Source organism: Fundulus heteroclitus, chromosome 10 (genome assembly GCF_011125445.2).
Source record: "Fundulus heteroclitus isolate FHET01 chromosome 10, MU-UCD_Fhet_4.1, whole genome shotgun sequence".
Taxonomy (NCBI): Eukaryota; Metazoa; Chordata; class Actinopteri; order Cyprinodontiformes; family Fundulidae; genus Fundulus; species Fundulus heteroclitus.
This window is the reverse complement of record NC_046370.1, coordinates 31,003,304-31,015,750: the sequence shown is the minus strand read 5'-3', so window position 1 is coordinate 31,015,750 and position 12,447 is coordinate 31,003,304. Positions and strand designations below refer to the sequence as shown.

The following is a 12,447-nucleotide window of genomic DNA, read 5'->3' as shown; positions in this document are numbered from 1 at the left end:
TTGGGCAAAAAGTTCAATTCTAATCTCATCTGACCCGAGCACCTTACACCATACATTTTGGAAATTGTCAATGAGACCTTTGGGAAACTCAAAACGTGCCTCCTTATTTTAAATAATCGGTGGCTTTTTTCTGGCCACTTTTCCATAAAGCCCAGCTCTATGGAGTGTAGGGTTTCTTGTGGTCCCATTGACATATCCCTCAGTCTCTGCTGGGGAGCTCTGCAACTCCTTCAGGTTTACCTCTGGTCTCTGTGCTGCCTCTCTGATTAATGCCCTCCTGCCCTGGTCTGTGAGTTCTAGTGCGATTTTTTTAGTCTAACCTCACCCTGACTTGCACTTAAAAACCTTGTCCCCCGACTTGTTTGGAAAATGCTTGCATAGGTAAGAAATTAGACTGAAACACTTTAGCATAGCCTTCTCTATCTTCTAGTTTCCTTCTACTGTCCCAAAGTCACAGGGCCATTAGAAAAAACTGGGGCTATAGAGCAAAAGAATATGGGGCCACAGAAAGCAAGACAGGTCAGATTAGGTTATGTGAGGGAACAGCTATCGAATGGGTCTGGTCACATATGCTGATCAAAGCAGAACCAGTGCATGTGGCAAGACGTGTGCAACATTGGGTCCAAATGTTGTTTCAATATCCATAATTCAATATGTCTTAAGGGTTGCAGCATAAATAAACAGTATTGATTAGATTTGATGTTGTTGTTCAACACAGGCAATGGTTCTGTGTTTAGCCCCTAGTGAGAGAGTATGCAGTTGTGTAATAACTGGTGTAGAGCAAGACGAGCCCAGCCGCTGCAGTATTAATGGTAATTACTGTACTATTTAATAGAAATTAAAATGGATCATAGTTTAAAATCTTCTAAGCCTACTGACACCACAAACTATCTCCAAAAATCGTTTGTGGTATTTTGTAAGACTGAACACAACCACTTAGATCATTTAGTCAGTGCTTGGTGTTCTTTTCCATCTGCACCATAAAAAGATTCTTCTGAAGTTGAAAATAAGTTTTTCATATGTAAACAGAAAAGAAGCGGGAATGGAGAACCTGCTTTTATCAAAGCCTGTGTGATAGGAGGCTATAGCAGTGTTCCACAATTCAGGTTGAAATGCTTTAGAGTGCCGGTTACCTCTGCTGGTTTAAATTTGTTTCATTATTTCCTAAAATTCCCAGCAAAACATGCTGCTGTTCCTTTTTATGAAGGGTCAATTAAAAGCAATTAAACAAGACACTAAAATGGCATCAATGGACTTTGAAAGGGCTTGATGTTTCATTAAAGCTACGTGCCATTTTATATGCTGGCCTTTCGTGGGTACAAGCAGTTCTTGTTGTGTGCTCTTGTGGGTTGTGCAACGTAAACAGTTCCTACTGCATTATTGAATTTTTGCTGCATCACAAAGTCAGCCTTCTCTACAGCCATGTATGAAGAGCTGATTAAATGTCCATTCCTTATTAAAATATGCAATTCCTCCAGTTTAATTAATCCCAACAGTTTTGTAAGTAGGGGAATAGGGAGACTGGTTGAGCAAAGTACCATCTTAGATGGCAAAGAAAATGTATTACTCAAATTTAATGATTAAAAGTTGCTGAAATAGTGGCCACAATGTGTGGCTAACTTAATGCCGTGCAGTTCAGCAGAAAATCGTGAGCTATAGGAGGATCTTTCATAATTTAAAGAAATGTTTTATTCCTAATGCATATAATGAGAAAAATGTCAGAAGGGGGTCTTCAACTCATTGCTTTTAAGGGGAAAGTCTGGTTCGCTGTAGGTTCTGTGTAGATTAATTTATTCATTTACATAGTCCATTATGACAACCAACTAGACCGCCAGAGACCTTTACAATAAAAACATTCAAATTATTCAAACGTAGACAAAAAAAAAAAAACATTTAATTAGTCTGAAATCTGAGATAAAATGCCACAGTACCACTGAGAGTTAAGTTTGGATTTAAAAAGGCCCAGGTTAGCGATTGAGTGGAGATCCAGAGGGAGCTGGTTCCAGATTCTGGGTGCCATGACGGAAAACACCCGGCCAGCCCAATGTTTAGATTTGGTTCGCTGAACATTCAAGAAGAACTGGAACAATGACCTCAGGGATCAACCTTGCATACAGAAACTCACCAACCTACAGAGTGTTACATCAATCAATTCTTGAGCTGATAAGAATTGCATACTGCGATTTTATTGAATCAGCGTAGATTTGATCAAATCTGCTGTTTTCTTTTAATACGCTGCTATTGGCCTAAAATCTTATTGTTACAACCAGCACTACACTACTGCTTGTTTTGTTCTGCAGGTTTTTCTGCTTCTTTGTCTAAACTTGTGATAACTTGTATTCGGGTAGCGACCATTTATTCAAATACTTTAATTAATCCCTCTTGCAGAAATTAAGAGAAATGCTATTAATGCAAGCGTCTTTTTGTAACTTGCCTTTTTTTTTATTTCCCAACTAATATTTACAATGTGTCTAGACCCATTCAGAATGCCTTGAATGAATATAAAAACAGGTATTTCACAAGAGGTATAAGAATATAAAAATAAAAACACATCTTGAGATGGGTTTCAGTACACTAGTGATCCAAGTTATGTTAAAAGGGGGGCTACGGCTATTATACAGCTTTTATTGGTTATCAATTAGGGTCCAGCTTTACTTCAACAAAGAGCCAAGGTCAGGTCAGGAATGTTAATGTGTCGGCAACAGGATACAGGCAGGTCCATCTCTGCCACGAATGATAAAATGCTCTCTCTTCTATCACACTTCCAGTGTACCTCTGACACCATATCAGCTTTATGATCGATGACCAGAAAAGCCACACCACTTAAGAAGTCAGAGCCTATTTGCATGTAAATGAGGGTTGGGTTATCCAATTGGCCTCAGAATAGTGGCATAGACAGATGGCGAAGAGCAGCGGCGCTTTTCTCTGATTTGTTTGTTTCCTGTTGCTGAGGGCCAGGAGGTACGAGTGAAGAGGCAACTGTCAATGTGGCTTTGAAGCCCGATACAAGATATTGGACAATGCCAAGGGGCAAAATGGAAGCAATCTAACAATAAGGTAGAGGAAACGATAGTTGTAGTGCTGCTTTTCCATTTTTTTATTTTGCAAACAAGAAAAACAGGTTCATATCGGGAAGGATGCTTATTGTTTCCTACCAATCAACAAGCATATCTGTGTCTAACGCAAAAAAACAGGTATCAAACAATATCGAGGAACCCCACCTCCATTTAAGTAAATGCCAATAATTGCATTTATTCATTTTTGGTGCAATAGGTTGAAGAAATAATGTTACAATATCTACCATTCTGTTAACTTGTTTAATTTATTAGTCGCTATCACATACATTTCATTTTAGATTTATTTCGCAAAGAACTTTTCCTCCATGAAGAGACATTTCTTTGAATCGGAACCAAAGTCTTCCTCACACCACAGATAAATAAATGCCTTAAAACAATGGCTGCAGCACTGAGGCCTTTAAAGATCCACTTCATGAATATTGATGAAAACCGACGCATGCATTATGAGAACCCTTTCACAAAAGCGCATAAGAAGGAACCTGCGGCACATTTGAAGAAACTATTAAAGATGAACAGGGCAACCACAAAAAAAGAAACAAGCTTAATGCAGACCGTAGTTTGAGCCGATATTACAGTTTGTATAAAACAAAAGGGATTTTCTGCATAGGTTAACATGGGCGCATTCGGTCCAGTGTCAGTTTAGAACATTTGTCTAAACTGTTTTCAAACGAAGATTTGAAGTATTAAGAGAGGGCAGCACAGCAGGTAGCACTGTTGCCTTGCAGCAGGAAGGTCCTGGGTTCGAGTCCACCCTGGGTCTTTGCATGTTCTCCCTGTGCATGCGTGGGTTCTCTCCGGGTACTCCGGCTTCCTCCCACAGTCCAAAAACATGACTGTTAGGTTAATTGGCCTCTCTAAATTCTCCTTAGGTGTGAGTGTGTGCGTTAATGGTTGTTTGTCCTGTCTGTCTCTGTGATGCCCTGCGACAGACTGATGACCTGTCCAGGGTGTACCTTGTCTCTCACCCATTGACAGCTGGAGATAGGCACCAGCAACCCCTCGTGACCCCATAAAGGATAGACGTGTTAGAAAATGGATGGATGGATGTATTAAGAGAGACAGGCCAAACCAACTTGTCCTATGTGGTAAAGTATTTACACTCTAAACTTAACTGGTTGTGACCCATTCTTCTGTGCAGAAGTGTTCAAATGCAGCTACAAGGGTTTTTGAGCATGGTCACAATACTGAAGTCAGTTCTTTGACTTGGCCACTTCAAAATATTTATTCAGCTGTCTATTTTCATACCATTCAGAGATTTACCATGCACTGTAAGTTATCCAAAACCTACAAGAAGTGTAAAGCTGTAGGGCAGCTTTACACAGTTTAATCAGGTAAGGTTATGTTATAAGCAGCAAAGAAGCCTTACAGCATGTTGGTATTTTGTTTTGTTTCTAAAGTGCTATCTTAGTTTTACATCAGGGCGCCATTTCAGAAAGAATGGCCTCATAGGGTTAGGGTTGCCGTCATACAGCGTTTTTGATAACGTGATAACGTGATTTACCATGGCAGCAGAAGGAAATAAGAAGCCTGGCAGTGTGCATTACCCGCGAGTGGAATTAAAAATCTTTTATGAAGGCATATAGAAAATATTAAATAATAATTAACAAAAAGAAACAATGCTGTTGCTGCAGAAAAAGCGAGTCAGCGGCAGAGAATTGCTGAAAAAAATCATTGCATGAGTGGAATAACTTATTTGACGGAGAATTAAATGTGTGTTCTCACACTTCAGTCATTCAACACCCTCCCCCCCATAAAGGGGGGGCTGATTACTGATTACACGTCTAGGTGCAACCTGACAGGCATTGAAAGGACATGGCAGCAAATCATGATGAAGTATGAAAATACAGTTTAATCAAGTAAGGTTAAGTTATAAGATAAGATAGGCTTTATTGATCTCACAATGGAGAAATTCACTTAAGTTTTTCTTATGTTTTACCATACTCAACTAAAGCATTGATTGGCTATAATTGACATTTCCCATTATTGATGGGATATGTGAGTTATTGAAACACCTAATATGTTCATTCATCTTTTTCAAGAATTTGGCTTCAGCCATCCTTCTAAAAATTAGTTGCCACTGATTTTCTTGTAGAATTTGGGCCAACCTCACTTTATATTAACCATATAGGCTATATTTACATTTTAAGTTGAAGTAAAGGTGGCGTTATTTAAGTGGAAAAAAAATATGAATGGAAAATTTGATCTGGAAGTCTCCAAATTTGATATAGAATAAATTATCGCTTTCATTCTGTGTAGTTCTTTTATGAATCTGGTGGGTCTCAGACTATGAAACACCTTTTAACTCTGCTAAAACTGAGTGCAACAGTAACATTCTGACAGCACGACATAAAGCTGCCTCTGACAGATTTTCTGCATCACCTACATTATTAAAAAACTGCTTTAGGCATAAAAACGAAGAGCAGCGCAAAGACATTGTTCAGAACTGAGAGCGTCCCCTTGTGTTATAAGAGCAATGTGTGGGCTGAGAATATTGAGATAAATCAATGACAGTGTTGGAAAACGGTAACACTTTAAAATGTATTAATTCAGAAATAATGAGACATTTAATGGTGGTCTGATCAGCCTCTACTGACAGAGATTTCTGTGGAGTATTTGCGCTCCAGCATACAGGCTCCTCCAGAAAAGGACAGGCCTTCCTGACACTTCCTTGTGCAGATCTCAGCTAAAAAAGGAGGAAAAAGTCAGTGTTAGCAATAACAACGTTGCTTACTAGCACGGTTGTTTCACGGAGTAATTTGTTGTTATAAGTTGACTCAGGGTAAAGGCTTCTGAGCTTTCTGAAACAGAAAAGCCAGAGTATGCAGGAATTTACCCCAGAAATGACTCTGAATACAAACCCAGCTTTCTGAAACGGAGCCCAGATGTGACAGATGTACTAAGAAGTACCAGACATCTCTCGTTAGTCCACAGAGTAACTTACCACAGATATCGAGGACTAGAGTGGTGTCTCTTTTAACAGATCACCACCACGTTACGGCCTTTCCCCTGCTGGGCCGTGGGCGCTGCATAAATCTGTCCAGGGCAAACATCTTTTCTTTTCTTTTCTTTTTTCTTTTTTTTTTTTGGGGGGGGGGGGTGTTCAACTACTTTTAGAAAATAATTTAGTAAGTTTAATGTTGGTCAGTCCTTGTCTTTAACTACTGTTGGGCTTTAAACGTGGCAAGAGTGCAGAACAGATGAATGGATGGACTGACGTTTGATGAGAAATGGACAAATAAATGGAAAAAACACATCGACATAAAGTAACGAATGGCCGGTTAGATGAACAAACGGTGGATAAACCAAATTAAATAAAGTTAAGATGGCAGCAGAGGAATAAGATGTGTTTCGCATGGGCTCCGCTGTAACTGCTTATGTGGCTTTCTATTTCCTTGCTGACTTGATGTTGAATACTCCGGTACTCAAGGATGATTTGTCCTGTAAAGCAGCAGAATGGCAAAAACCTTGAGGAAGTACAAGGATTCCAGATCCATGGACAGAAGGACTGACTCCGCCTTGGACCAGAGTACATTTAAAGCCGCAAACTCAGCGTCTTCGCAACTCAACCCCTTACTTCTGTCCAAAGAGGACAGAAGTCAGTTGCGAAGTCTTGCCAAAGTGAATCGAGTGGTCCCCACAATTGTCGCACCGGAACAGAGTTTGTAAAATAAATACAATCGTTTTTATTCAGTTTTAGCCGATTGTTTTGTACACTCCTACTCTACCCGCTCATATTTATGATGACATCATATTATCTCTATAGGCTGGATTGACCATGTTGATTGGGGATACCTATTTAAAACTCCTGAGTCATTTAAATTTGCTCTTAAATCTATATTATGGGTAAAATTGATCTATTTGAACTCCAATGCGGTACAATGTACACTGCAAAAAGGGAACTAAAAGTAGGTAAAATCTTCCTAAAATTAGTATATTTTCCTTTGATTTGAGCAGCTAAATAAGACTATTTGCCAACGGAACGAGTATTTTTACCCCTAAAATAAGATAATTAGATAACCCTGCACTTGAAATAAGATGGAGACGAGTTGTTCTTATTTTAAGTGCAAAAATCTTATTCCATTGGCAAATAGTCTTATTTACCTGCTCAAATCAAGGAAAATATACTAATTTCAAGAGGATTTTACTTACTTTTAGTTCCCTTTTTGCAGTGTAGGGGTGCCTGCTCTCATTGGTAGTTGCTTGGCTCTGGAGAGGGCCTCCATCCCATCCAGCTCGCCCCCTGCACTTCTTTGCTCTCGGTTGCATTTTAAACAACCTATTTTTAACCAATACTTCTTAATCCAGTTGTTATCCACACGGTCAAGCTCCGTTTAGGAGGTCGTTTAACTCTGTTGGCTGCACAAAACGATCACACGTTTGTCCATTCATTAACCAATACAGCTTTTAATGCCTGGGTCTTAAAAGGAGTACAATCACTTTGTGATCTCCTTTAGATAATATATTTCCTCCTTTGAACCGACTGTGCAGAAATGTGATCTCCACGGGTCACAATTCTTCTAACATCTGCAACCAAAACATTTAGTAATGTCGAACTGATTGTTTTTTCTTTGTGCGCCTCTACACATTTGGTGGATACGATGTTGGATCTGATGCTGGACAGGTACGATTAGTACGATTCGTACCCTTCTCAGTTCGTACCATGAGACCAGTCTGGCCTCTCTTGAGCAGAGATGGGAAATGGACTGTACATCGTCTACATTGGTCCAAAGACAAACTGTCCGAGATTAAAACTAATATGGATCCTGACTGTAATCACTGTAAACCAATTTCAGCTACACTGAACTCGTCCACAGCTACACGGTTATTGCCAATCTATTTTTGACACTTTCTCTGGGATATGTGGACAGACCGTACACCCTTCTCCACTCACATCGCTGTTTAGAGAGGGACTTGTGGATCTTTTCTTTAGCAAGTACCAAAAAACAATGATTGCTTTTTTGCTCTCTGTTTGCCAGTAGACTCATTTTGTGCCGATGGAAGGATTCACATGTCCCGACAAAAGGACAATGGATAAAGGTTATGAGTCACACACATCTGGAAAAGATTAGATATATTCTGAAAGGGACTGTCAAGGAATTTCAAGACACATGGCAGCCATTTATATTTTATTTTGAACGTATGTCAGAGTATAATTTGGTGCAATAGATAGTCATAAATGGTTTTGTACTAAATACGCTGAGATTGTGTTTGTAACATTTCTGTCCATTTAGCGGTCTGATGTAAGCGTGTGTATACTGATCTGGTACAGAGCGGGTAGGGTGGGAGGAGAGTTTGTTGTATGTCTATGTTGATCGGATTTTTATTAAAACATGAAATACACAAAGAGCAGGAAAGGTGGTGTAAACGGATTCAACTTTTCCAGCCTGTGTAGGAGCTCTAGGAACAGTGGAGTCACAATCGCTCGTTAGGCAAACCCAAATGTGTGCTCCGTTATCTGCGGCCAAACAAACTCGTGGCTCCGTCTTGGTCTGTTACCTTATCGATGTGCGGGTGCCAGTACTCGTCGTGCTGGGTCTTGGCGGCGGTGCTGTTGATTCTGGAGAAGAAGGTGGGCTTGGTGAGGTACATCAGAGTCGGGTCCAAACCAAACGTTTCAGCGATGACGGCCTGGATTCGGCCCCGCACGTCTCTAATCGTGAAAATGGATGTGATGAGTCCAAGCTAAAAGCTGACTTCATTTTTTTTTTTTCGAGCAGCATGATTTATGACTCTTATACACTGGTGGCCACGGCTGTCCAAGAGAGATGTTGACAGCTAAATATTTTCACTGAAGTTGAGCAACTGAAACCTATATTACACTATATAGTAGTATTTTACATTGCATTATATCCTCTCCTGTTGCAATGTGTCTACACAACACAAACCTGGATTACTACACCTGTAAATATCTGTCACGTTCTTCATCGGCAAATAGTTTTCATTTATTATCATCATACAGCTGGCATTTTTTTACTCCATTTTGCATATTTCTACATTTATTTATGTCAAATGTATGTTTGTCTGTGTGTACCTGTAAAGCTTGAAATCGTCCTCTGTGAACACATCAGTGATCTGATCCCCGAAATACCTGCAGCAGGGGATGGGGTGGGCAAGAGAGGATTCATTTAGTATAAATAGATTCATTTAGTATAAATAGTTTTCCAGCAGGACACAGAACACGGCGACTCACAGAAGCGTTGCAGCCAAACAATAAAACACAGCAGATTTTACACAACTGACTGCTGCGCGGCAGGAAATCCCAGGTTTCTGACAGGCCGTAAAGAATGAGAAAGGTGTGCGAACTACCAAGTCAGCATTTCCTGATTAAAAGCCGCCAGATGGTCTCTTGAGAAGCCAGAGTCGGCCACCTGCCCGGTGGGACGGGGGAGAGATGGGAGGAGGACATTTGAGGGCAGATGATCCGAATAAAGCTGGATTCTGCCAAGATTGATGAATGAAGGCGCGGATCGGTCATTGGACTGTGAGGGGACAACTCAAAGATTGATGGCCAACCGTGCAGTCTGGGATATCAATATGGCTGAAAATACTGCATGCTTAACGTCTGCATGCACAGCTAGCAAAGCATGAGCAAACACAAGGTATGTACACCCCTTGAATTTTTCTACATTTTTCAAAACATCTTAAAAAACTTTTTTCCTTCCACGTAACAATTATGCGCCACGTGTGTTGGTATGTATATGTACCTGCAGACACAGACATAAAAGCAGGAGCAAAGACCGAGATGGACAAATAAAGGCAAGGTGCAGTTTCCCACCTGTATATATTGACAAATTGTTTTCCCATGGACAAAGCTCCAGAGTGAAGGTCCAGTATGGAAGCCTGCGGCGAGAAATTGCACAATTCAATTCAACTGCACTGAAACACGTGTGGCCCCGTGCTTCGAGAACCACCGCAAACCCCTCCTCGGCCTTTTGTTTTGCTGCCGTTCTCTCAGATTCTGCCCTTTACTTGTTTACCGCTCGGCAAATCCTCGGGGACACCGCTGAAAAGAAGTCATTTTCTCAGAGGTGTCCTTGCTGCTTTCAGTCGCTTCGCTTAAAATGTCTGAACTCTGTGTAAACAGCTTCTTTATAAAGCGGAGGACCAATCAGCCCCCCAGCGTGGAGGCAGAGCGTGCCTGGGACATTTGGATGTCTCTGCTAGAGTCCTCGTCTCCTTTGCACCGGGTTATTGAACGAGAGCGCCCTCTACAGCTAGAAGGAAGAGGAATCTGAAAAGTATGTTGGTGGCAGAATCTGAACAAGCTGAGTACATCTGAATCAAAGTCCATACATTTATTTAGATAATTAAATCTTACGGTGAGCTGTTAAAGTAAACGTCCTTAATGTGCAACAAAGCTACTAATTGCCTAAATATTAATTGCTGGAATTGCTTTCTCCTGCAGTAAGTCTACAGCTGCAGCTGTAAATATATTTTTTTCCCAGCACAACAGGCTCAACCTTCGCTGTTAGTGCACAAACATTGCATTATACAGCAGCGACACACTTTAAAAGTCCAACCTGAACAGTATTTTTAGCTATCAAGAAAGATTATTTTCTTACTTGTCACAAGTGTGAGGGGTTCTGTCACAGCACTTCACTGCCTGCTGATGAAATATTCATAAACGCGGCGTTTGAAGGTGAATTCTGCAGAGTGAGTGAAGGACTCCAGACACCAACAGCATGTCCATCAAACTTTCTTATTTGCGAAGACCTGGGAAATGTCTCATTTCTTTCTATTTTGTTTCTGTGGAGCCCAGACTGAAAACATTCTTGTGCAAAGTTTCGTCAGGCCTTTCTTGAGAGACTTTCCAAAGCTCCCCCCCCCCCACATTGGGTTCTGCCAGCTTTTTCCACTCGTTTTAGTCCAGGGCCTGGCCATTTTTAGAACAGCATGTTTTGTTTTTAAAGTCAGCACACGCTGATCTATGAATGATTTGGGCATAAAAGGCTTCTAAACTCAACGGATCGTCGGATGTTTTGGCGTTTTCCTCCCAACAGGCTGCCTATCGGTTAATAGAAGTACAAAAACTAACAGTTTTACAAAAGACAGTATCTCAATTCCTACTGGGTGAGTCTGACACAGCTGAAACCCTTGCATGCAAGTAGAGGACGAGCCGATGGATAAGGCCTTACTCTGCTTGTGAGTGAAATTGTCAGAATTCCTTCTCATGACTCCCTGAACGTGGCGTACAGATCCAGACAATCTGACGTGGATTTCCCACATAAAAGAAACAGTAGCATGTGGCAGAAGGCCCTCTAGTCAAATAAGGACAAATGTGATGTGGAATACAAACACTGCAAATAAGCCTGAAAACATCACACTCAATCATGAAACATAGATGGCAACAGCATGCTGTGGGGGTGTTCTTTACACTGCAAAAACAGAACTAAAAATAAGTCAAATCTTCTTGAAATGAGTGCATTTTTCCTTGATTTGAGCAGGTAAATAAGATGATTTGCCAATGGTATAAGAGTTTTCCACTTAAAATAGGAACAATTCATCTCCATCATCTTATTTCAAGTGCAGGATGTCTAATTATCTTATTATAGGGGCAAAGATACTCATTCCATTGGCAGATAATCTTATTTACTGGCTCAAATCAAGGACGAATAGACTAACTTTAAGAACATTTTACTTGTTTTTAGATCAGTTTTTGCAGTGTAGTATGGGCAGGGAGGTAAGTTAGAGTTGATAAGAAGACAGGAGGGTTAAATACAGAGCTGCCCTGGAAGAAAAAGCTGTTAAAGGCTGCCTAGGACTTCAGTCTGGGACGTGGATTTGCCTTCTACAGACCATCACCCTGAATATACAGCCAGAGCTACACTAGAAGGCTTTAGATCAAAGCCTATTCATTGAAATGGCCCAGTCAGAGTCGCTGTTCGGCGATGGTCTTCATCCAATAGATTTCATGGTCAAGACATCCCTCCAACGACTGCAGCCAAAGGGGGTTCAACGAAGCACTGACTAAGGCGGGATGAAAAGAAATACATGCCAGAAAACAAAAAGAAAAACTGAAAACCCACGCATCACGTTCCTCCCTTTTGATTTCCCAGCTATGAAGCACTTCGTTTAAGCCGTATGAATATTTCTGCACGGCACTTGATCTGATCAAAACAGGGTTCGAGAATGAACCAGAATATTTTCAACCGCTCTCTTTGAGCACAAAACTTCCATGATTTAGCAGAATAAAATGGGCCGTGCGGAGCGGCAGATTCTCTCTCCTTCTGCGCCTCTAGAGAGCAGGCACGGAGACGCCGAGCCTAACTCCAACACGGCGTGTTCGACTGATCTCCGAGCCCCAAAAAGCAACAGAACTGGAGAATCGGATGAATAAATATAATTGGAGAGCCCCGTTGATCACTGAGCT

The 12,447-nt window shown here is 40.9% G+C and overlaps 1 protein-coding gene across 1 annotated transcript in view; it reads right to left on the bottom strand.

Annotated features, from left to right (window-relative positions):
• The window catches only part of uts2r2 (urotensin-2 receptor 2), a 39,253-nt gene that overhangs the window by 19,234 nt on the left and 7,572 nt on the right, over positions 1-12,447 (bottom strand). The window contains exons 6-8 of the mRNA XM_012864083.3: positions 9,853-9,917; positions 9,109-9,165; positions 8,574-8,727 (exon numbers count right to left, since the gene is read on the bottom strand). Of these exons, the coding sequence (XP_012719537.1) occupies positions 8,574-8,727; positions 9,109-9,165; positions 9,853-9,917 (276 nt within the window). The remainder of the gene's footprint in view (positions 1-8,573; positions 8,728-9,108; positions 9,166-9,852; positions 9,918-12,447) is intronic.